At 50.0% G+C, this 25409-nt stretch overlaps 1 protein-coding gene across 5 annotated transcripts in view; it reads left to right on the top strand.

Moving 5' to 3' along the window:
* Positions 1-25409, top strand: part of LAMA5 (laminin subunit alpha 5) — an 80425-nt gene that overhangs the window by 4405 nt on the left and 50611 nt on the right. For all 5 annotated transcript variants that reach the window (XM_021416313.1, XM_021416312.1, XM_021416314.1 and 2 more), the window contains exon 2: positions 1272-1424. In XM_021416313.1, the coding sequence (XP_021271988.1) occupies positions 1272-1424 (153 nt within the window). The remainder of the gene's footprint in view (positions 1-1271; positions 1425-25409) is intronic.

Genomic DNA, 25409 nt, shown 5'->3' with positions numbered 1-25409 from the left:
CTTCCCTGCTTCCTGACCTCTGCAGCAGAGCTCCCTGCTGCACATCACAGCCTCCTGGGTGCTCCCAGCTGCCCCATTCTTTGGCCTGGCACTTCCCCACTTGCAATTTTCACGTTTCCAGAGGGATTAATTAAAAGGCATGCTTATTTGACACAATTTGCATTGCATAATTATCCGCAAATAACATGGCTGTGGGGAAGAATGCGGGGAATTCTCCGTTTCCTTTGCAGTGTAATTCCTGCAGAGGTTGGGGCAGCTGGAGGATCACAGCCCCGTGGCTCTGCCTTGCCTCAGCCCTCGCAGGGCTGCGGATGGAGCAGGCAGGAAGGAGCCTGCTTGTCCTGACAACGTGTACCGGGTGTAATATTAAAGCAGGCAGCAGCTGGGAGAGGCAGCTTGCATGCCTGGGAATAGCTGCACCTTTTAAAGGAAGCCTGTCTGCAACAGCTCTCTTCCAGGCTGTCTGTAGCAGCAATTCAAGCAACGGAAGAGATGCTCCACAAACCAAATAACTCCTTGATTTACAGGGCTACTTGCAGGGTTCCTTAAGAGCGAGTCAGATTCAGTTGCCTGTTCAATGGGAAAGAAGGATTTGCCCTGAGCAGCTCGGGGCTTTGTCTGACAGCTGCTCAGCAGGGGCTGCTCAGGTTGTGGAGCTGTTTTTTCTGGCAGTGTGTCCAGGGACTGACAGCCACCGCACTGCAAAAGCAAGACAAAAGGCTCCGTGAGTGTGGTGGCAGCCAGGTCCCTGGCTGGGTGACAGCAGGGGCTGTCCCTTTCTGGCCTTGCATTGCAGCGTCGCCAGCGTGAGGGTCTTGGCTGCTACACTGTTAAGCTTGAAAATGGAGCTGAAAAGTCTGTACTTGTGAAATGAATAGGGTGACAAGCAGCAGATTGCAGGGAGCTGGGCAGAAGAACTGGCAGCCCGGGTCCATAGCAGTGACTGAATGGTGCAGGTCGGGATCTCCGGGTATTGGCAGCTCAGCAGAGCAGCCTCTGTGGCACTGAAGCTCAGAATGCCAATGCACAGTGTATACGTGAAATTCAGAAGGGGTATTTATTAGAGCAGTCAGAACTTTACATTGGGTTATTGTGGGTTTTCAGAGCTTTCTTGCGTTTATTTTTCAGTCCCTGCTCTAAACTGGTGCATACCAGAAGTGTATCTATTGATTCACACCGTGTCCTGAACTGTTCTGGTTCCTGTCTGCTTTGCGTCTTGCTTTTCTGGCCACATTTACATGTTTGGGGTTTTTTTTTGTGCTTTCCCACAGGGCCAGTACTGTGACATCTGCTCCTCAGCAAACAGCAACAAGGCGCACCCCATAACGAACGCCATCGATGGGACGGAGCGCTGGTGGCAGAGCCCCCCGCTGTCCCGAGGGTTGGAGTTCAACCAGGTCAACGTCACTCTGGACCTTGGACAGGTAACCCAAGTCCTTCTCGGTCACGTCATAGGCTGTGCTGGCAAGGACCTGTCCTTCCGTTCTTCTCAGGTTTATCAGTGGCCTTTGCTGGAAGGGTGAGATGAAATGTCGTGTAATGCAGGGCAGCAGGCTCTGTTAAAATTGTGAAGTTATTTGACAACAGTAAGTCCATCCTGAAGATCTTTCCCTAAAAGACAAAGAATGACAGTGGATGCTTGGTCTCTAATTCTGCCAAGTCAGAGGGAATTAACATTGTAATGGCAATGGCTGCGAGCCCTCACCCCTCCTCTGCTGCTCCCATTCAGCCACAGAAGCATTCCTCTGGAAATGGGTTATTCTCTCAGAGCTTCCTTGGGTTAGGAAAGATGTCCCCATCTGAAGCTGCAGGAATAGGAGGGGTCACAGACCAGGGACATGAAGGGCTGAGGGATGGGGGGGGTTTTGCTGCTACATGGCATTACTCCAGAGGGGGTGTGGGTGTATGGGACACCCTTTCCTCTTCCCCAGGCACCTCTTTGGGGGCTGACCTGTTCAGAGGGAGACAGCAGTAGGGAAGAGGCAGTGTCATATACAGACCTGTGCTTTGAGTAACAACCTTGGTTCAAATCTGACTTTGGGGTGATCCTGTGTGGAGCCAGGAGTTGAACTCAGTGATCCTTATGTGTCCTTTCCAACTTGGGGGATTCTGTGATTCTGTGTTAAATGGACCCAGCAATTATGCTGCTGGGGATGGTTCAGCTCTGGGATGGGTAATGTGGCTGCTGTGATTGCTCAGGGGCTGAGTGCCCCTTAATATAGGAACTTGCAGTGATTGTGGTGATTTCGAGTCTTGTCCGGCACTGGAGCTTTGCACTGACCTTGGAGGCAGCTTTCACCCACTTGAATGGAGTGAAAGCTCATTTGTCATCGTTCTCTGCAAGAGGTCTGACTCCAGATCTGCAGCTGTCTGGAGTTGTGCTATACAGGGCACCACCAAATGTCCCCTGGTGCCTGGGGCGCTGTGTGTCACACAAGAGCTGGGTGGGCACAGCTTTCCCGGGCTGCACGCAGCATGCTGATCCTGTTAGCCAATGTATGTGGCTTCTGCAGCATCTCAGGCGGCTCCCAGCTGGCAGGGTGTGCTGGGGGTGTGCTCACAGTCCCTGCACGCTCTACCCTGGGCTGGGGTTGCACCACTGCACCTGTGAGGTTCGTAGCACAGCTCGCATCTGGTGGGAAGTTCCTCTGGGGCTCCAGCTTGCTCGGTGACCCTCCTGCCTTTGCAAAATGAGCACTTGTTGCAGCAAGAGCACAAATCTAAAGGATCAGCCCGTGTTCAGTGGCTTTCTCTTAATGTGTGCCCATTTTGCACGTAATTGCCGTAATAACCTGTTTGTACTCTCGGGGAGAGTCAGTTCTTTGCTTTTCCCCGCTTTGTTTTGGTGGGTCAGGCAACAGAAACAAAATGAAATATTACAAAATCACTAATTTCCTCTCCTTGAAGTTGAGAACGATGAGAAGAGAGGAAAAGGGGAATTCCTGGGACCCAGCAAGGTCTGCAGGGTGAGTGCTTGGAGCAGACTGCCTGGCAGCCAGGTTTGCAAATTCCTCGGATACCTGTGAAGCAGTGCAGGTAACACCCTCACAGGCATGTCTGAGTGCAGGGCTTTTTTTCTTTCTTTTTTTTTTTTTTTTTGGCTGGCGAACAAGTCCTCTCCTTGCTCCACGTAACCCTCTGAGGAGCTCTTGGACCAATTAAGATTTAATTTAAGGAACTGACGGCTATGGAAACTTTTGTCCCTTTGGGGAATTGCTAGTGCCCAGAGTGCCCGTGGCATAGAGCTTCAATGGAGCGGGAGGGGATGGTGTCAGCCCCCTCCCTTCTCTGTGTTCCTGCTTTTTGTCACTCCTGTGCCATAACTGCTTAATTACCGGCCGGAATCAAGTTTCTGCAGCATTTGGCAAGGCTGTGGCAAGTGGGAGAGGGGCAGTTAATTAAGCAGCCTGTAGGGCTTTGCTTTTGCTGGCTGGGAGTTTGCTCCCCTCACAAGGATGTTAAAATCAGATCAGAGCTCCTGCCACAGCAAGGGAAGGTTGTGCCTGGTTACCTGCTGAGGGGATGGGGTCTGAATTGCTCCTGCTGGTGCCGTGTCTGCGTGCTGTTGTGGGGAGGGGTGGTTTTTCTTGGTAGGGTGAAAAGCTGGAAGAGAAGCAGCCGAGGGTTCCCACATCAGGCCTGGTCCTGGGAACCAGAAATAATGCAAACCGCTCCAAGGAGCAAAGTGAAACGGGTTTTAGGAGCTACTGGAGTAGAAGCATTAATAGGGAATATTTTTTTTTTCTTGCTTGCTTTTAATCATGACCTCATGCTTAATGCTTTAATATGGTCAGGATGAATGCTCGGGTGACTGCATGGGTTTGTCTGCTGCCAAATTCAGCACTGCAGCTCCATGGTGGAGCACAGTTCTGGTTTCACAGGCTGGAACAATTGGAGGATGCCATGCTCGGGGAGAGCACCATTGTACATTGTGGTACTGCTGTGCTCACAGAGGGACAAGAGACCATGACTCACGGTCCCTGTGGAGATGGTCCACTGTGATCCTGCAGTGGGAGGAGGGGAGGAAAGGGTGTGATGGAAACTTCTTTTTTTCCCCCCAAGTAGGTCGCTTGAGTCAGAGCTGACAGAAATCAGGAGGCTCACAGAGACATGAATGGCTGGCGTCCTGCCGGGGCTGACATCTTCCTTGCGTGAAGGTGAACCCAGGCCAGCCCTTCCCTGAGATGTTTATGGATAGCTGGTGCTTTATGGTAAACTCTGGGGAGAGGAATGCTTGCGGTCGTGCAAGAGCAGGAGCTTCGTGCCAGTGCTTGCCAGAGGTTAATTACTGCTGTGAGACGGTGACGGGATCGCATCCCCCATCCCCAGAGCCCGGTGACACGGGAGAACAGCAGAGCCTCAGACTGAAGCTTTGCAGGGAGTTTTGATTTACACGCCTCAAGCTATTTAACGCTTGTTATAGTCAGGAACAAGATTTATGTCTGAAAGCCTCTATGTAAGGGGCAAGCTTCTGGCAGGGCCCTGCTCGCCAGCAAGGAACGCCCGAAATCAAGGAAGGAAATCGCCTGGTGTCTTGTTAATGAATGTTAAGTTCTGGACTGGGTGAAAATGCCGCTTGGCCTAATGCTGAAGGAGCACCGCTGAATGAGAGCGCAGCACCTGGCATGTCACAGCGCTCTGAAATCTACTCTTCAGTTTCCGTCTTCCCGTTGCTGCTCCATTTAAATGAAAATAAAGGGGAGCTGCTTTGGGCTGCCTCTGGCACGGCAGCTGGAGGAAAGCCCTGCAGGCCAAAGGGCTGAGCCCTCCTACCTGTTCTCTCACCTTTTTCCTTTTGCACCCTTGTTTCAGTTGCTGTGGGATTTCTTATTGCTGCTGGGTGTTATCACTGAGGCCTGTTTCCCCCCATGTTATCCTGTCCCTTCTTGCTACGTGCAGAGGGAAACTTAAAATGAATGTCTTCCCCTTGGTGGGGATGTCTTCTGCATTCCTGTTGTCTGCACGTGCCTCTAGCAAATGCACAGCTTCCTTTTGTCCCAGGGCCATGTGCAGCCATATCTGCCTGGTATGTGTTTCTCAAAGTGTTGCAAAAATGGAGCAATATCTGAGGATTTTTGTATGTAGTTCTTGTTTAAAAAAAAAAAATCAACAACAATTGACTGTGAGGACTCCTAGTTCTTCATTGTGTTGAGGCACCACTGTGGGAAAGGGGTAGGAGGGCTTAGCGATGTTTATGGTGGGGTTCTGCACCTTAAGTAAGGGGCTGGGGCGTAAAATCTCAAACAAAGCCCTTTTTTTCTCCAAACAGTTCTTTGTCTCTTGGAGCAAAAGAAGTATTAAAAATAAAGCACGTTAAGCAGGCTGAGCAGAAATCCTTCTTGCTTTCAGCAGCTGAAGCAGCAGCCTCTTCTCCTGCATGGAGTCCTCTGCAGTTGCCTGATCTCCTCCAGAAGGAGATCGAGACCCCTATTCGCTTATGGGCTTCAAAACTGCAGCTCCCCACCTGAAGTGCCTTGTGGCCTCTGTACTTACGAGCCTGCTGGGTGCTGCTGCGTTTCCACACGAGCACGAAGTGGAAGCGGGGCACGTGTTTGTGATGCTTCCCTGGGAAAAGCTGGGAAGGTGTGAGTGTGAGAGAGCACGCAGCGCCGGGGCTGGCAGCGAGCCCACCCGCATCATTCTTCTCCCACTGTATTTCCCCCTTTATTGTTTGGAATAACTTCACTTGTGAAGGCTGTTCTGTTTTTTCCAAGTTCCAGTTCCCCTGACCCAGACCCAGCAGCTTTTTTTTTTTTTTTTTCTCTCCTGGTGAGGGAGATTTCTTATTGCCTTTGCTTGGCCCTTCCTGTGCTTTCTGCCAGCTCCCCCAGGACTCCTGGCTCCAGTGGCTGTGTGAGAGCTGCTCAGGTGAGCGGGGAGTGCTTGGCTGTTAGTCATGCGGGGGTCTGTCTGCTCCAGCAGCAAGAGCAAACCCATCCTCTCCCCATGCAACGCCTTTGCCAAGTCAGATGCCAAGTTCCCATTTCAAGGGTCCAGAGCAGCCAAGGCTGAGGTTAGCTTTTTTTTCTTCTTTGTTATAGCTGTTGCTGTAGGGGAGCAGATGTGCAGAATATCACTTTGAGGTAAATCATGGGTGGCATGAGTTAGAATTCTATGTTACATTTACATCTGTCATGAAACGGTACTGCTTAAAATCGCTTCTCCACATCTGAGTAGTTGGTATTTCACTTGGACCATTTGTCTTCCCCAAAACTGCTGTGCCTGGCACGTCTGCCATGCTGCTGGCACTGACAACAGGGCTGCTGGTGGGGCAGGAGGCTCTGAGCACATCACTCAGCGTCGTGGCACCTTTTGTGCACACCAAGGAGGCTATTCCTGCCTGTCCTTTACATCTTGCACAAACGACCCTTGTACTTCTACTGCTTAATCTTCCCGAGGCTCTGCCCAGACCTGAACCGGCTATGGGGAACTCAGGTGTTAAAATCCAGGCCCAGCATACCCCCTTAGAACAGCTCCAGGTAACAACTGATGAAAAGATAATTACTGTTTCTAAAGAAAAGAAACTCGTGCAAGACTTCCAGTGCAATTTCTCCCTAGGTATTGTTGCTTATTTTTAATTTCTTTGTGATGAGAAGCGAGGCGGCTCGTGCTCCCCTCCCAGCTGGGCTGCCCGTTCCTGCCCCGCTCCCTGGGATTCCTCCAAGATTAGGAGAAAGCCTCCGGGCAAGCTGGGGAGAGGTCAGGCAAGCTGTGAGCTGGCATATGCAAGGCTTTGCTTTGTAATGAATAGCTGGAGGGCAAGCCTTGTAATTTCTTGCTGTTCTCTCAAAGTGCCTGCCTGGCTGGGCTGGTAAACAAGCATGTGCCTTGGGTCGGGTGTGAGTGTGCTCTGGGGTCGGCTTTGTCTGGCCTGTTTGTGATTGCACCCGGCAAATTAAAACAGACCAGAGCCATCGAGGTCAGCCTCTGATTACTGGAGGGCTGTGTTTTTCTGATTCAGACGGACGTGGTTTGTAAAGGTCAGGGTACCAAGGGGAAGCAGAGCTTCACTGCTTTGATATGGAGTACAATGATGTCCAAGTATGTGGCTTCATGTCTTCTGCAATTTTGCTTGTCTTCTCTCCAAAAACAGGAATAATGCATCTATCCCTGCCACTTTGCATGCAGCCGGTCACCAACCTGGAGCCTGTAAAGCTCCAGACCGACGGGCACAAAGCCATTTGTTGAACATGCTCTTGGGTCTGTGCTGTGGCTGAGACCTGTGGGTGCAGCCCAGGCCTGGGCTGGGGGATGCACTCATCCTGTGGTATCACACACTTGATGCCATTCAATCCAGACCACAATGAGAAGTCTCTCAAGCGGGCGGTTTGCTTCCTGGGGAAGCTTTCTAAGAGCCATTCCTGCCCTCCACAGCTCCAGCACAACCCTGATCTTTCTCAGACCCCAAAGGGCTGGCATGGAAGTCACTAAGTATGCATCTGCCTAGCCAGCTCCTCTGCTCTTCCAAACCTATTTTGTTTACTGCACCCCACACCTCTGTTTCCATGCTTCACCACGCCTGGCTCAGCCCTGCTTTCATCTCTGCCTCATCCTTTTATTGCAGTCATAAACATGGGCCTCCAGGCTGTGCCCAGCCTTGATCCTTTGTTTCCTGTTTTCTGGATTTGGTTCTCCTCAAATTCCAGACCTCCCTTCCCCTGTGTGGTGCCAAGCAGTGCAATGAATAGTGCGTTGTTGATGGAAGACAAAAGGGAGACCAGCAGGAAGGCACAAGGTGAGAGGCAGCGCCTGACTGATGGGACAGGAGAGTCTTTCAGAAGGCTTCTGAGTGGCCTGAGGACGAGCAGTAGCTAATCAGGGAGATGTGGCCAAATCACAGAGAGCTGGTAATTGAGTATGTGGTACTAGAGGCATCCTGAGGGGATGGATGGAGAGGAGAGGGCCTGGCACATGGGTGGCTGCACAAGGTAAGGGCGGTTTGGTGGCTTGGAGCTTCCTTGGATGAGATCACCAGAGACTTACACAAGGGCAGGAGGACTTCGTTTTGTGCTCCACAGAAGGGCTTGCCAAGTGTGACTATAAGAAGGCTTTTGTTAATGTGAGGCTAATGGAAGGTGGGTCTACATGATGCCAACTCCTGTTGTGCAGCACAGGAAGCTGGGAAGCTTCCTCTGAGTGCTCTGGTCTTGCTCCATTAAGCCTGAAAGGAAGCCATCCATAGACAGGGAAAGCAGTGAGGGGCTGTCAGTGTCATTTAGGGACCCTCCGTCCTCTTGGAGACCTCAGAGATGTTAGGATGGTAATTTGATTGTCCTGTCCTTCCCTCCATTGAATAGCAAGGAGTGGAGGAGGTGTTTGGCTGGGAGGAAAATATTCATGGGAAAGGTGAGTAGCTCCTGGATGCAGCAGGAAGCTTTGTGCATCGTGTTCCAGCCATGTCTACCTTGAGAAGCTGTGGCTGCGCCAGCAGGGTTAAATTAGCCAAGCTCTGGGTGCAGGGATGCATTTGTCTGTTGAGGGTTCCTCAAAGTTAGAATAGTTTGTCAGAATGCTTTATCCTGGAAGAGTTCATACACTGATGGCTTTTACACTGTCTGTGTATGCTGAGAACGATATCTCTGAGGGAGCAGATTTACTGGCAGAGCTTTTACGTAGAACTCAGCTCCACTTGGTGTCCTCTGCATGAGGATCAATTCTGCATCTTCTGCTTGGTGTTCTGAGTCTTTTTAGCAATTGTTTGCCTGACCCATGCAGTGACAAGCAAACAGCCAAACCCTGAGAGCTGCTGCATTTTTTCATGTGCTTTTAGCTGTTTTTTCTCATTTTCGTCTTTTCCTTCTTGGGTGAAGAGCACTGCTGAGCTCTCACACATGCAAACTCTCAGCTGAGCTCCATTTATGGGTTCCTATGAGTTCTCATCATTGTGGATTAGAGCGTGCCCTGTGACCAAGGTTTGTTTGCAGTTGCAAACCATAAACACAGATGTACAACTATGTTCCTACACCAGAAAGTCACTCTTTTCTCTTTCTGATAGGGCTTGGCATCACATGCATTTAACTGGATTCAAGAGATGCCTGTAGCATCAAGAGAACTGTTTTTTGGTCACAGGGCACGCTCTAATCCACAATGACGAGAACTCATAGGGTGACCAAAAAACAGTTCTCTTGATGCTACAGGCATCTCTTGAATCCAGTTAAATGCATGTGATGCCAAGCCCTGATAGGAAAGAGAAAAGAGTGACTTTCTGGTGTTGGAACATAGTTGTACATCTGTGTTTATGGTTTGCAACTGCAAACAAACCTGTACTGCTGCCTTCATCGTGGCTTTGCTGTTGTTGTCCTGACTGTTTGCTAAAGCTGCTGCTTAATCCTTTTTCAGTTTTTTGCGAAGTCTGCATCCACCCTGACACAGTGGGCATGGAGATTTTGGCTGGACTCCAGGATGTTTTTTTTATTCTTTATTTAATAGTAATTGCTTTCTGCCCTGATATTAGCTTACTTCAAGTATCAGTAAATGACACTGCAGATACAAGCAGGTTCTTGGGGCTTGAGTGAGTACAAAACCCACGTTCTCATGAGCTTTGTATGTCCAAACAGCAGCAAGAACTGCTGTGCAAATGCTGTAGCTGCAGATCTCTATTGGTGTTAGTGGCATTGGGAATGTTAATCCTGCTGTGGCCCTGGTATGTGCTGCTGTTGGGTCAGCTAACCTGGCTCTGAATGGCAGTGTCATGGTGAGGAAACTTGCTGACAAATGCTAACACAGTGCATGGCTCTAATGCAGATTTTAAGAAGAATAAGCTTGCTTGCACGTGTCAGGTTTGACATTGTTGAAATCTGCTAACAACTGAAGCTTTAAACACAGTGTTGCCGGGGCTTGCAGCACCATGCAGGTGAACTACAAAAAAAAAAAAAAGACAGCCACTATTACTGCGGAAACGTCTGGAAGCTTGATTTAGTCCAGGCTTGGTGCATGGAGCTAATCTGTGGTGCAAGGAGTCAGTTTCTCTGAGGCTTTATTAGCAAATCTGCATGGCCCAACCTTGGAGCCAGAGCTCTGCGGTGAAATCCCTGCCGGGATTCCTCTTCTGGAGGGAGGACGAAGGAGCTGCTGGGGCAATGTGGTTTGTGTTGGCATGGCAAGGTCCTTGCTGTGTGTGCTCAGAGAGACCCTGTGGAGCCAGGTCTTCTGTCTTTGCAGGACCTAGAGCTGTTGTGCTGGTGGCACTGAAAGGGACCTTCCAAAACCAGTACCTAGCACTGGGAAGGGGCAGAAAGAAAACTGGATTTGTGTCCTTGTACAGCTGGGGTCAGAAAGGGACAGAAGCCAGGTGTCAGAGCTGGAGCATCTGTTTCCTCCTCCAAATCCAGCAGAGGAGAGATTTAGGTATACTGCTCTGGGGTGCCAGTGAGCTTGGAACTCTTCCGAAGTTGGTGTGAGCCTTCAGCATTTGGCCATTTAAAATGGAATCCTTTCAGTGGCTTCAGTGGCATGCTGAGATCTCTCACTTGGTGCCAATTTTTAGCTTATCCATCATTTTCCCTTTCCTTCCCCTCCTTACCCTTCCCAAGTGCACAGGTTTGTGACAGGATATCCACTTCATTCAAGAGAGCAGGGGAAATATTTGCTTGTAGCGTGGCCAAGGCTGCTTTGTTCTCCCAGTTGCTGAAAGGACAGCCCAAGGAAACGTGCAGAGCTGGAGCTGGCATGCGACTTGGAGTGGATTTCCTGCAGCTCTGGAAGTGAAATGTGTGACACTGGAATTTTTTTTTTTATCCCATAAATGCAAGGAAAGAGAAAACCTGGGTGGGCTGCGGACAGGCTGGGTCTGAAATCCTCTTTGATGTGAAATCGCTGTGTCATAGCTGTACAAGTTGTGCCTTGCCAAGGTTAAATCAGACTTTTTTTCTTTTTTATTGCTGAGCTTGTGGCAGACCTGAGCTTTCAGCTGTGTGGTTAGGAAGATGGTTGCTCCTGAACCATTTGCTGTACTGCAGCTGGGAGGCTTTTCTAAGTGACATGCAAGCCCTGCTGTGAGTGCAGAAAGCCTTTTTGTAACAAATTCAGACCTGCAGTGGTGATGCCAAGAAAAGCAGGGAACTGCAGGGGCTGAGTTTTGACTCCTTGGCATGGCCAAAGCGCTGATGTTCAGGGCTCTGGGTGTGCAGCACTGGGCTGTACATGGAGGGCAAGGCAGCTTCCATGGGGTGAAACAGGTGCCTGGATATTGGGGCAGGCTAGAATGTCTGGTCATGAGCAGGTCCCAAGGACAAGTATTCTTTTGTCTGGCTTCTCCATTCTTGTTGTACTCATAAGAACATTCCAGAAGCTCGTAAGAATGTTCCAGAAGCTCGTAAGAACGCTAAAATTATCTTGCGCACTGAACCTGCGTCAGTATAACTTACTGTAACTTAAACAACGTGTAGAAGATACAGTCAAGAACACGTGTTTGCTCTGGGTGGTGGGAATGTCCTCTTGAAAATGCACTGTGCTTTGGTAAGTGTTAATAAAGGGTTTGTTCCACCCCTCCCCCCCTTTCCACGTTTCTGAAGGCCGAAGTCTTGAAACAGCTTAGAAAGGCTGCTAAAGCTGTGCTGATAAGATAGGCAGCAAATGTGCTTGAGAGCCTAACATAGGAACTGAAATATTTAAACTGTTTGCGTTTCCCTGAACAGTGTGAAAAATGAGTGTGTCTCATTGAGGAACCTGGGGTGTACTCGAATTAAGGGCTGCACCAAAGTGTTGTCCCTGGTTTATGTTGTTGCTGGGGCTGGCAGCTGGCGTGCTTGGTTTGGGTGTGCTGGGTATGAGGCTGGAGCTGGTTTGGGCTCTGTGACCCCAGTTGTCATGGGTCCATTTACAGCAGGCTCTGTTCAGCCCCTTGAAGCGTGGTGCAGTCAGGGCTGCCTGGACATCACGAGCATCTGCACAGTGACTTTCTATGGAACGTGGCTGGCTGGATGCATACCATCAGTCTGGGCTACCATGAGAGTAGCAATGCCATTGCTTATGGATTTGCTTTTAACCTGCCAGGTGAATGATGCAGTTGTGTGATGCTCCCAGCCTGGGTACATGCTGCACACATGCCCTCCTTTCACCAGTGGTCTTTCTTTCAGCAGTGTGTGCTTACACACCCAGGCCTTTTATCTCTGCCAAATCATAGCTTTCTTAATCCCGTGTGGTTTCTGTAGCACTCTCTTATCTCTGTTCCTTTCCAGGGCTGGGCAGTGGGAGCATGGAAGCAGGAGGGGCTGAGCAAGCTGTAAATGTGTGTTTGCACTGCAGTGATGCTACATGGCTTACCACAAAAGGCAAGGCTGAGAGTGGTAGAGCACCCGTAGGGCTTTTGGGTTTTTCTGGCTTGCTGGGCAGCTGAAGTTCTGCAAGGCAGTGCTTGGTTTTAGGGTTTGAGGAAGCAGGGTTTGGAGCAGGTCCCTGCAGCACAAAGCTGACACATGAACGGGACTAAAAACTGGCTTGAAGGCCTCTGTCAAGTGACTGTATGGCTTTATCCCTGCTGCCATGTCCTTCTGGCCAACCATCAGAATCAGGATGCTGTGAAGTTTGGGAAAGGTGCTTTCGGTACTCCCAGGCAGGCTGGGACTGGTAAGCATCTGCACTTGTGGTCCTGTTGATGGGATGGGGCTCTGCTGGCCATTCAGTTGCTGGCTTCAGCCAAGCACTGTCTGTAGGGTGGGTGCACCTGCTTTCATGAAGTCATTGTTTCTGATTAGGAGTATTGTGGCTGTTGCTTTTCTTTCCTACCGTGGGCATTCAGCAGAAACTTGGCAGGGTGCTGTCACCTGGCAGCCCCCCACTCCAGATCTGCTCTGTGCCTGTGGGTCTGCATGTGCATATGATGTTGCCCTCTGGTGGTTGAACCTGGGGGGGTGGGGGGAAACGAACATCAGGTTTTATTGCTGCTCCTTGCAAGGCCATATTTCCTGGCTGCTGGATTGAGGGAGCACAGAGACTGAGCTCTGCTTCCCCAGAGGGCACGTTTGCTGGAGGGGAAGGTCACCATCTACAGTGGTAGGCAGCAGCTCCACAGCTCACTACACCTTTGCCTTATTCTACAGCCAGAACGGAAGGTTTGGGGCACGGTGCAACTTTGCACCCTGTTTTCGGGGAAACCTGTGCAACGTGGTTGTGTTTGGATGAGATTTGACACCTGCTGTGATGCAGGCAGCAGTGTGGACGTGCATGTCCTTTAAATAACGTGCAGATAGTTGTCTAGCAGTGTTGGTTTTGCTCAGTTTATAAGGCATCTGACCTTTCTTTGGCTGAGCCTTTCAACAAGCCAATTTACAGCCTTGGAAGAGACCACCCAGTGTCTGCTTTCATGGGCAGCCGAGGGGGAAGGGAGCGAGCTCTTCAAAGAGCGGAGGAGGTGAAATCACTACCACGGCCCGTATATTGATTTCATGACCCGTCAGGCTCGGAGTCAGATGCCAGCCTGCTTTGCTCTGATCTTAGCAGAATGTCACCCCGTCCCTCAGCAGCAGAGGCTCGCAGCGATCGCGTTTCCACGGGCGGATCTGATTTCTGGAGGCCGCCGGGCGCTGCTCCCTGGGAGCGGTGCTGGGGGCAATATGGGGGCTGCACCTGGCGGCCACGCCATCGGGTACCACCGCCCACCGCACGGCTTTGGAGACGGCTGCCAGTCAGCACAGATGGCTTCTGCCTACCCTGCCTGCGTGGATGGTGTGCCTCCCCTCTTTGAAGACGATGACTCTTTGAAAGCGGGAGATCAAGACTCGTGTCTGGGATAAGCCGAAAGACGCTGTTTACAAGTGTTTATCCTGGAAAATATTTATAAATCTCCCCCTGGGAGCGGAACTGTGCAGCGCAGCCCCTTGGCCTGTCAATGCAGCTATGTAATGCCTGTGAGCCAAACCCTCTTGGGGCAGCGTGCATCCTGCTGGGTGCTGTCACTCGTCCCCATAGCCACTTATTGTCCCCGCAGTGCTTATATCGCTGTTACACGCAGTGAATGCTAAATTACATTCCCTGCCTTTAGGAGAACTGCAAGCGTTCAGCAAAGAATGGAAGTTAAATGGCTGCTGTCTGCAGCTGCTGTAGAAATGTTTTGGGATATTCACACCAGGTCATTAAAAGCTTCTTGTTAATCTCATAGAAGCATGACATGTTACAACAGCGCTACTGCTGCTTCCAAAATAACAGCCTGACTCCTTTGCTCCAGCTGTGTGCTTCATGGGAGCGGTACGGATGTGGTTGGTGTCGGCAGCAATGCTGGGTATTCCCATCCCCACCTGTGTCTGGGTGTTGCCCATTCCCATCCCGACGGCAGAGCTGGGGCAGGGAGGGTATGTGGCCAGCTACTGGAGGCACACCGAGTGTATAACCTGTGTTTATGCTGTACCCACAAGTGCTGCTTGAATTGCCATTTTTCTTGTGTTGAGAGCATGGTAAATCCCCTACTCTGTTGATGCTCTGGGCAGGGAGTGGGGATAGAGGCTTGGGTTTCTGTGCTGGTGGGACAGATCTGCTTCCACTTACAACACCATCAGGAAGGAAGAAATGTGAGATTGCTGCTGGGATGCTGCCTGTGATACTGGCTTTGGGGTTCATTTTAACCACATCCTAATGTCTGCATCTCACGTCAGCAGCGAAACCTGGTGCGGCTCAGCGTTCCCATCCCATGTGGCTTGGTGTCCCGGGGGCTGGGACAGGACGTGGGCACATTCACAGCGTAGCTGCCCGGGGTCGGGTTGCTGAAAGGGAGAGGGGGAACAGGTGCACTGCTGGGCACACGGCCGGCATGGCACAGTGAATAGAAACTGCACGGATCCAAAACTGGGTCAGAAGCAGACTGCAAAGCACGCCGCTGCTCTGAGTATCCAGGCTGGGGGAGCTTGGGCTGTGCTTCTTCCTCTGGTGCTGGATGCTGTCCGAGCAGAGGCACTAACAGGAGTAATGTTGCTTCTAGTCGGCCTCTTTCTACGCTGATATGTTTCTGAGCAGGATAGCTGGAGGTGCATTGAAAGCATCAGTCCTCAGCTGAGCGAAGCTGTTGCGTTTGTACTGGGCTTGTCAGCAGCTGGACCTGCTATCTGCAGTGAAGGGACCTGCAGGGCAGTCCTGGGGCAGGGCAGAGGAAAGCAAAGCTCTGTGTTGGGCGAGGCGAAGCGTCTGCAGGTGGCTGAGCTGCAGGAGCCACCAGGGCTTGAGAGAAGTGACTGCACGTGGCCGCAGTGTGCTTCATCTTAATGCATTGTTTATTTGATGTCCTGCTTGTTCTGGCACAGCCTGGTTGCCTGCTGAAATAGATAACTGGATGCTGGAAAACAGCATGAGCAAACTGTTTCCAAAAAAAAAAAAAAAGCCTCCTTCCATTTGCTTTTCTCCCAGTGGTTGGTATGTTGCAGGTGGGGATCCAGGAAGGGAAAGGAGGCTCTTCACCCATCCTGAAGGCTGTGGAGATGGTGCAGTTCATTTTGGAAGTGCTTTTGGGGTCCTGGGTAGATAGGAGGCCCAAACAAAGGCTTTAAACTCGAGTTGCCTCACAGCTACAGGAGATGGGGAGCAGGAGGACATGACACACAGGAAGGCTTTGCCCTGATCGTGCCCTCCCTTGAGGGGTGCCTGCTGTGCTGGGGGCTGCTGAAAGCACAGCACATGGCTGTGCTGGGGATGGTCAGCTGCCTGCCCCAGAGGGACTGCTGCTGTCCCACCGCGTAGCGAGCCACCAATTTCCTGTTATTAGTTAAAATAACACAGCGCATATTTAAAAAAAACAACCCCGCGTTAGTCCTCCCTCTGAAAGAATTCAAACCTGTCATGAAATTTAGAGGAGGAACGTTTTCCCAGGCAGCCCGGCCGAAGCAGAACGCTTCTGCCCTGGTCAGCTGCTCGCGCTGCTGGGAAAAGCAGGCGGTGCGTCCGAGAGCATTGCTGCACAGGGAGCAGGAGCTGCTGCAGCCTCTGGGCAGAGCTGCCTCCAGCAGAGCCCTGTTTGAGCGGCCTGGAAGCAGCTTCAAGGCGTTGTGGCTTGGAAATGATCAGCTCCAGGCCTTGGGGTGCACTTAAGGAGTAGAGAGCAATGGGTAGCAATAGGGGGACCTGCGCATTTGGGACTTGGCATTAGCATCAGCCAGTTGATGAGGTGTGGGGTAGGAATGAAAGAATTCCATGATACTTCAGTGGCCGGTGGAAACCACGCTGAAAATCTCTGGCTGGGGGAGTTGCTGGATTTCATTAAATGCAAGTAGCCTCTTCTCACCCTGCTGGAGCTGAGCTACCAGGGGTAGTCAGAAAACACGCGGTTGGTATCGCGCTCATGATGTGGTCTTATCAACTCCTCCCTCTGAATTGTGACCGAGTTTAATTGACACTTTTCCCAGGTCAGTTTGGGAGAGTTCCTCTTCCTCAGCAAACAAGTTTTCCAGATGCTTACTTTAAAGGGAAAAAAAAAATAGGGATTTTCTTTGGCTACCTCTCCAGCTTCCAGCTGTTAAGTACTGGAAATGTGTTCCTCATTATGTCCAAGAGAGAAATGCTTTTTTCTTCCGATTGGGGTGGCAGTAAATAATTCAAAACATAATGTGCTGCAGACAAGTGAGTTAGTAGCATTTGTTTTCCGCTCAGCGGTGTGCAGCGGGTCGGCAGCGGACACGGTGCAATGAACGGGGCCGGGAGTTGCTGAGCTCTTGTTGCAATCATCAGCTGCCCTGGGGCTGCATGCTGTATTTGGCTATAGGTTTGATAACCAAGTATCTGGTTCTATCTTCAGGCAGCTTGACATTAATTTAAAAAAAAAAAAAAAAAAAGGCAGAAGTAATAGGCAATCCTTAGTAGGATTCCCTTTGCCTTGACCACTGAGCACTGCTGCTTTTGGGACACGCCGCGTGTTGCTGCCTGCATGGCACGTCCAGCCCATGGCTCTGCTCTCCTCGTCTGACCCTGCACAGTGAGCTCGATGCGACACGGCTATTTTGGATGAGGAGGAGGGGTAAATTCCAGCTTTGTTGGAGTATTGCCTCCTCTGCCAGCGTTGCCTTTGCTCGTAGCAAGGATGCTCTAGCTTGTGTGCTTCTAGTGATGTTGGCCTGGCCAGCACAGCCAGAGCACTCCCACTGACAGGAGGGTCCCATGCTGCAGCTATGCAAGTTTTTCTCCTTATCTTAGGTAGCTGAGTCCCAAAGTGCAGTGCGTTGTTTCCCTCTTTGGTCGAGGTGCCAGTTGCTGTCCAGGGACTGTGATGGCAATGTCTGAGAGCATCAGTTTGGAAAGGCAAAGATGCAGAGATGTCATCAGGGGCTAAATCGGCTCAGCTGAAAGTGATGTTGTAATTGGGATGTGAATAAGCCCTCGGAGCAGAACAGGGCAAAGCTTGATGTGTCGCTGTGGATGATACTTCAGTGTAAGAGGAAAAAATACCGAAAGTTTTGCTCCAAGCTAACTGAATTTCAAAGGAATGTGAGTCAGAATAAGTCCCAGCTGGGAGATGAGGTCATTGAAACAAAAGGGCAGAGATGGAAAATGCCACTGGAATATTTTTCAGTCAGGAAAGGACAAAATAGCCCATTGGGTGGGAAGGTGGCCCCTGAGCTGAGGTCTCTCCCAGCTCTTTTAAGACATCTCTGTCCTTCTTGTCTCCCGTTTTCCCTTACCGCAGCCCAAAGCTCACGGCTGTGAGAGGACTTCTCAGATGTTCAGGATCTTCATTCCCAATATGGGAAATACTTTAAAATATCTGTTTTGTCCACAAGGACTATAGCATATGTTTCCCTTTAAAATAATACTTAATGTTTTTAAAAGTTGAAGTACCAGTAAAAGCAGGAGGGCATAAGGCAAACATTAAGAAAAAACCCTTGAGGATAGAATGAGTTGGTGAGCAATTGAGTCTTGAACTCTGTGGGAATTGGATTAAATCTGTGAAGTCTTCCCAGCTATCTCTACATCATTTATTTTTAGGGCTTCAACACAAGACTTGAATAGCCCCGGTGACCCCAAAGCTGTTTTGTAAGAGACCTGAATGCTTTGCAGCACATCCAAGCTTCGGAAACCCCCAAGGAAGGGATTGCTAATTGGTGGTTGTTCTTCATTAACATCAGGCTTTGAGGGATGGGGCTCTTGAGTATGCTTCCACGAGCAGTGGTGGAGGACAGCTGCCTCCTTTCCAAGGGCTCTGCGGAGGAGATGCGAGCGCATGCACAAAGGTCCTGACAGCGGAGGTCCGGCTTGAAACAAAGCAGCCAATTTCCTTTCACCACAGACAAGCCTTATCTGAGGAGATTACGTTTGTCTCAAATGGAGCCTCTGGTGTCATAACTGCGCTCTTCCTGGGCGGATGGAGGCTTGGGCAAAAATCCCATGCGGGAGCCTGCGCTCTGATTGCGGCTGTGACTCACGAGCCTGGGCTGATGTGGGGAGTGCTGGGACAAAGAGCTTGGGCCTTATTTTATTGGGAATTTTATTCACTTTTATTTCTTTTTTTATTGTTATCTTTATTTTCAAGCCAGCAGAGGAGAGGAGCTGTGGGCTTGTTCTCCCTCCACAGTGCTGAGTGGGACAGCGTGGTCCTTTTGAGGGCTCCAGCCCCATTCAGAGCCACCACCCTGCCATGAATGGATGTTGTCCTTAGAAATGATCTTCTCCAGGAAACGGTCTCCTTGGCCAGAGGGAGGAGGTTGTTTTCTTTAGCTCATGGGGAAACATTTTCACAGCGTATCTTCAAAAATACAACTCCAGGAATCAACTGCTCTGCAGTTGTTGCCCAAAAAGGGTTGCAGCATGGGCTGCGGATAGGCTACTTAGTTCTCTGTACCCAAGAGCAGACTGCTTTTCATCATCCTGGTGCGATGTACTGAGATATTTACCCTTCTCTTCTCCTGTGAATCCTCCTGTGCTGCCTAGCGTGAGATCAGCGGAGCCTACAGGTGGCTCTGCCTGGTTCAGGCTGAGTTCAGACCAATGCTTTGCCAAGGTGCACTCAAGGCACTGGAGGAATTCTGCAGTTATCCCGTCCCTGTTGGTCAGAGGAGACTGCTTCTCCTTTTCCATGCATGCAAAATGCCCTCCGGCCTCTGCAAGTGTTCTGCTGAATAGCCAGACTGCCAAAAGTTTGGATTGGGGTCTGTGCGTGTGTATAAATATAAGTATGTATATTTAGCTCATTTGTGCTCCTCTGTGATGTGAAATATTCTTCTTGAGGCTGGGGCAGGAAAGGAGCTGGTGATAAGGGAATAAAAGGCTGCGGAGTAAATCCTGCAGGCAGAGATAACACAGTGAACAACACTGGAAGTTCAAGGAAACTCAAGATTGCTCTGCACAGCCAGCTTGGCCTGTGGCATACCTGAACCAGCTTTTAGGTTAACTCACACCTTGTTGGAGATCAGTTTGTGTTCAAAGCTGTGTGATATCATCTATGTGATTTCACTTGAGTGGTCCATACCATTTCCATACAGGAATTGTGCAAAAATAGAAGGCAGTGGTGTACAGCATTGCTCTTTGGTTGCAGGGCAGAAGAACTGAAGCAGTATGAAAGGTCAAACCAGATTTCTGAGCAAGGAGCTGTTTGCTCTTTGGAGGAAGTTGAGGAATTTTGGCCCAGGGCAAGCTGAAATTCCTGCTTGGTTGTGTGGGAGCCTTTGGCTCAGGGGGAGGCAGCTCCACTCGCAGATCTGTTGAGGGTTCGCTTTGAATTTATTTGCAAGGATTCATTTTGCATCGTAGAGGCCGTATCATGGATGCCCCGAACTGGCTGCGGCTTGCGAGAGCTGAAATAGAAGGAATCATGCAGAAGCACCCCAGTGCTGTCCCACAGCTCCAGCAAGGTCGTGCAAGGAGCCAGGGGGATGCAGCCCTGCTGGATGGAGGCTCAGGGCTCTGCCCTGCTGGGCTGGGGACCTGGGCTTTCTCACAGCTATGTCCATGCTTCTGGAGCTGGAATGTGCCATGTTCTAATGACAGACTTCTAGCACAGTTGCTGCCAAAGTCATGGATTCCTTCTATGTGTTTTAAAAGCAAAACAATCCATGACTGGACGCTTTATTCTCAGCATCCAGGCACGCGTGCAGCTGGGTGAACAGTTAACTGAATTAACCAAGAGCTGTTAAATTAAAGTCAGAGGAGATGAGAGAGACTGGGAGCAGAGCTGAGCTCTGAGTGACAAACTCTCAGCGAAGCCTTCTCACAGGGATGCTGTCTTTAGCTGGTGGAGGGATGAACAGGGTCTTTAATGGGATTCTTTCTTTTCCTTGTGCTCAAGGTTCTAGTTTCTATCCTGCTGGACTGCATGTTAATAAACAGGAGGTATTAGGCAGAGCCATGGTTGTTAAAGGAATACTGCTCTTGTCTTGAAGCCCAATTTTTCTCTGTGTTAGGTCTGGATGCTCTAGGAAGTCTTTGCATACTGTGTGTACAGCCCCTGGGACACTATGGCAGTAGATGGGGCCCAGGCTGGGCTCTCCTCCAAACCATGCAGAGATGTCTGTCACTGGAGGAGAAAAGAGGGACATGGTTTTTGTTAAAATTAGACCTTCTCCCTCCCCCAGAGCCCTTTGAAAAATGCAAGAAAAATGCCTGTTTTGTCTCAGTGTCTATCCCACGACTGCTTATGCTGAGATTGCTTCTGTCGGTTGTGCTGAGGCTGGTTGAATCATTGCATAGCTCAGGAAGGTCGCTGTAGGATTGCTGTCATTATCTCATCTTGAACAAGCCACTGACAAGGTCCTCTAATGCAAGAAGTAATGGACTGGGTGTTGTACACACGTAGGGAGAGGTTGGGGCAACATGCTGTGCCATTCTCCCCTTAATAAGTGTGTATCATCTGGTGTTCACACCTTCCTCCCTGTGTCAAGCGGTTGATGTTCTTGATGTATTGGTGCAAGATTGTTCCCTGAGCACAGGTGGCATTTGGGAGCTCATCCATGGGGATGAGGGAACTGCAGAGCAAATACATGAAGTGGGTTTGCTAGGTTTATTTGCAGGGCGGTGCTGTGCTGGGGTTGTTGGGGCGCACCGAGTCCTTTGCACTGGGCATGGAGACCCACCACGTCCTTCCAGGTCACGGACATGTTCAGCACTGGAATTTGCTGCAGCGAGGTGGGACGTTGAAGGAGATTTCGTTCCTGAAGTCCATCTGGCTTTAAAAGCCAAGACTTGTGGGGCACAAACAAAACTGCATCTGCCCATGGGGTTCTCCATTGTCGCTCTTCGCTTTGATTATAAATTGGTTTTGGCTTCCAGCTGTTGCCATCAGATAGACAACCAGCAGTCTCTTTTTTTTTCTATTAATAACCAGTTTGAAGTAATAGCTCTAAAAAAACCTTTCCTGTGGAGATCTCATCTTATAGTTGGTTGTTTTCATTTATTTAATGCTTTGTATTATGCAAAATAAATGCCCTGAATGCATGAGGTAATGTTACATGCACAATGCTCTTTTGGAAACATGCTGAAATTCATCAAGAAAACTTCAAAGAATAACATCCTAAGGAGAGAAAATAGCTCTGCAGTGTTAGCAAAAAAAAAATGCTCTCCCTGCGTGAGAGCTGAGAGCTCCCTGAAGGTGCTGCTGCTTCTCACTCTCAAATAACTGCTATCATATCACATCCCTCAACTCATGCTGCTGCTTAGCAGCATCAGGTTCAGGATGCAAGCACTCCAGTTAGTGTTTGCAAGCAGGAACTACCTGAGTTTTCTAGTCATGAAAAAGCACTTTTTTTTTTTGGTACGTTTTTGGATGAGTTTGCTAGCATAGTTTTCTTTTTGCTAAAATCAGTAGCAAACTTGTGTTATTCCAAGGGGGCAGAATTAAGGCAATGCACAAAGAGGCTTTGAAAAATCAGCCCTGAGAACAATGTGGTGTTTTTTTCTCAAAGCCATCCCTGTGTAGGTGGCTGGCTTGGTTCAGCTGTCTGCATTTGGGTGACTTCCAGTTACATTCCTCTGCAGCACTGGGGCACCTGCTTGTTGCCCACCTCTCTGCACGGAGCTGCTGGCACATCAGGCAGTGCTGTGTGAGCACGCACTGTTTTGCAGCTGGGGCCCTTGGTGCCTGCTCTCATCTGTTTGTGTGCTGTGTGCTGCCAGAGCCCAGAAACCAATGTTACTATGTCCTTTTCCTATTTTCCAATCACAGTCACTTTTTTTCCTTCTAAGTAATGCCATACTTTACTGGAAAGAATACAACCCTTTGGAAGACCCCAGTGCAAATTGCCACTAATCCTGTCAGCAGCTAATTACAATGCAGATCCTTTCCCAGAACACCTGGTTCCAAGAAACGACCCATTCCCTGGAGCTTCCTAGAAGCATTGAACGAAGACAATTGACACCTCAAGGTAAACAGCCTGAGAATCTGAAATGCTGCATACAGTTACTGTGTTTTATCTCTGGAGGATTAGGAAGGTTTAAGAGCATCTTTACTGCCGCTGCTGTGCTGGGCTTGCACTGGTGTTTGCAAGGGGATTAAAGCAGTGGGGAGGGTTTGGGCCTCGTGCTTGGGGTACCTGCTCCACGCCCCGTGGGCTGGCAGCTCTCCCCTTGTACAAGGTGCCCAAGGACATCTGCTCACTTAGCCCTTCCCCAGTGTGTGCTAGTTCAAGTTTGAGCTAGAAGGCAAATATTTGTCTTGTCTCTAAGGAGTTACTTCCCACTTTTCCCCCCAGCCTATGAAGTGTAAAGGCCGTTTCAGCTGAGTGCTGATATCTCCTAATGCACAGTGAAAACCAAGTGTGGGCAAAGCCCTTATCTGGGAGAGGCTGAAGGCTCATCTCAAGGAATTCCAGCCATCCCCTTCTGCCCTGAGCGCACCATGCTCTGCTGTGATGCCTCTGGCTCCCCACACCCACCTTGAGAACATCTGGCTTCGCTAAGGGATGCTCAGCTGGGATGCATGGAGGGGACACTTGTGAGCTGATGCATCACCATTCCCAAAATGCTGCAGGTGTAACCGCGTTGCACATGCTGTTTGCAGCTCTAGGGCCTGGCTAGGATTCTCCCCAGTCCCTGCATCCCACCCAAGCTCCTCCAAGCCCTATCCTTAGCATCAGGCAGCTGAAACACCACACATCAGGCTCCCACTCCTGCCCTGCCAGAAGTTATTTCCAAACTCAGCCATGCAACCTTCAGTTCAGCAGCGTGCAGGCTGCCAAGCCGTGGTGCTGCTTTGTCCTGGCTCACACCAGGTGTTGCCACCTGGGTCCCCTGAGGGCTTTTGGCAGGAGGCTGCGTGGTGCTGGCCAGAGAGGGACAGCGTGCATGGGAGGATGCTGCAGAGAGAAAGCAGTGCTGCGTGCGAAATCAGCCAACAAGCCAAATCCTTCTCAGAAGTGGTGTTTAAAGAAAAAATCCTTTGTGGAAAGAGCTCTATCAGCCGTTCACCTAAGCCAAGCCGCTTAGAAAGGGAACAGGCACTGTTTAGAAAACAGCGTCATAAAACAGTGGGTTGCTGTTAGCTGTGACAGTGAGCAAGTTTCATGCTGGCTGGTGTTTGCCAGTCTGCAGTTCCCAGGAGAGTGTTTTCTTTGGTCTCTCAATAAAATTCAAGGGTTTTAAGCGAGAAACTTGGAAGTGGGTTGGTGCAGATCTCTGTCCCTTTCTTCTCCCCAGCAGTGTTCAAATACCCACATCTTTGGATCAGGGGTTCTGCATGTTATTAAATATGAGTGAGCTAAAAAGCCGTGCCTGCTTGGAGGGGAAGTGCCTTTTTTGCTGTCTGGAAGGGCTGCAATTGCCCTCATCTGATTAGAAGGTAGGCATGTACCAACCAGCAGCTGGATGGGAGATATTTTAATGAAGAGTTCTGAAGTCAGAGTGAGGAAGAAATAAAGCTGCTGTAGGACAGCTGGAGCTCGGTGTGGGTCAGCCTGGCAGTTAATGAGTAAATCTGCTGCTTCAATGAGAATAAATGAGTACAGGCAAAAGATCCCAAAGGAACAGATAGCTGACCTAGAGAAATTCAAAGGCAAATCAGAAGCTCTTCAGCTTTCCAGGGCTTCTTCACCTTCCGTGTACTTGTTTGCATGGAGAGCCTTGATGGCTAATTAGCTGTAGCTTCTGCTGCTGCAGGGAAGAGCAGGCACGGTGCTGGCCTTGCCAGGCGTTCCCATGCTGCTGAAGGCAGGAAAGCAGAGGGGTTTGGAGGCAGCAGAAGCGTTGATTGCTTCTAAAAGCACCCTAAAAAAAGCCCACACAAGAACACCCCACTTCTGTAGTTGCACTGCTGTGACGCATTTTTTGAATTGTTTTGGCTTTTCTCTGCTTCAGTTTGTGTTCTGGGGATGTCTGGAGCTGCTATGCAGGACCCGAAGCAGGATGCAGAATGCCCCAAAATGCCGTGGGTGCTGCTGTTGTGCGTGTGCTGAAGCCCTTTGGGCTGCCCAGTGCTGCGTGGGGCCCTGTGTGCCCCAGCAGAGATGGATTCGGTGGCATGCAGTGCACACGCCTGCTCCATCCGATACTTCCAGGAAATCCCAGGCAGAGACGCAGCAGTAATACTATCCACATGCGTGCTCTGCAGGGATACTTCGTGGTGGTTAGGAAGAGACGGATTGTTTTGCTTTTACGTGGTGCTATTTTAATAAGTCAACGCCAGAGGTAGTAAATCTGTCCTGCGGAAAGGGAGAGAGATGTTTGCCATATAAACTCAGTGGCCAGCACAGCCTGCTCCTTCCTTCTTGTCAGAGCACCAAAAATGGATCTCTCTTGCTGTTTATCAGCATGTAGCTGCCAGGACTGCAGCAATAGGAAGGTTTGGATTACTTATTAAATGTTGCTGCGTGGTGTTGTGGCACCTTGGAGGGAAATTAGTGAGACCTTGCCAAAGAAACTTAGGATGTGACTGCTTCTAGTTTGTTGCCTTGGATCGGCATCGTGTTTCCACAGCATTTTGGTGCTCAATAAAGCTGCCCAATGTCCAAATACACAAAGAGACAGAGTGGGAGGGAAATGGAGGAAATGCCCTCACCTCCATCCTCCCCTGCTGCCTCCATCCCTCCCAGCAATGAATGTTCCCGGCACTGGGGCAGCTGCAGGTGATTGTTAGTAAGGAAACACGCTTCAGAACCGTTGACAGCATGGAGATGGTATTATTTTCAGTGACAGTTGGTTGCTAATTAAAATACCCATTCTAATTACCTGGCTGAAGTCTGGCTTCACATAATGAAGGGAATTAAGCTGTATGTGGTGTTCTTTGAGAGCGGGTGGGAGCGAGGGACCTGCTTGCCTGCAGACAGGTGTGCATCAGTGCTGGTGTCCCACCTCCCTCCTCTGTGGAGAAGGCAAAAGAAATTGCCCAAGAGTCTGGGAGCATAGAAGTTTTTATTCATCTGACCGATAATAGGAGCTAAATAAAGGCTCTGGAAGAAAATCAACAATTTTTCTTGTAATATTGGTTGGGCAGAACTGTACTGGAACTAAACATGGAATGAAAAGTCTGGCTTTTTTGCCAGCTCTATTTTTAGAGCTGCTGCTCCATCTTTGGG

This window comes from Numida meleagris, chromosome 19, assembly GCF_002078875.1.
Source record: "Numida meleagris isolate 19003 breed g44 Domestic line chromosome 19, NumMel1.0, whole genome shotgun sequence".
Lineage (NCBI taxonomy): Eukaryota > Metazoa > Chordata > Aves > Galliformes > Numididae > Numida > Numida meleagris.
The sequence above is the reverse complement of the archived record's forward strand: the minus strand, read 5'-3'. Positions and strand labels throughout refer to the sequence as shown.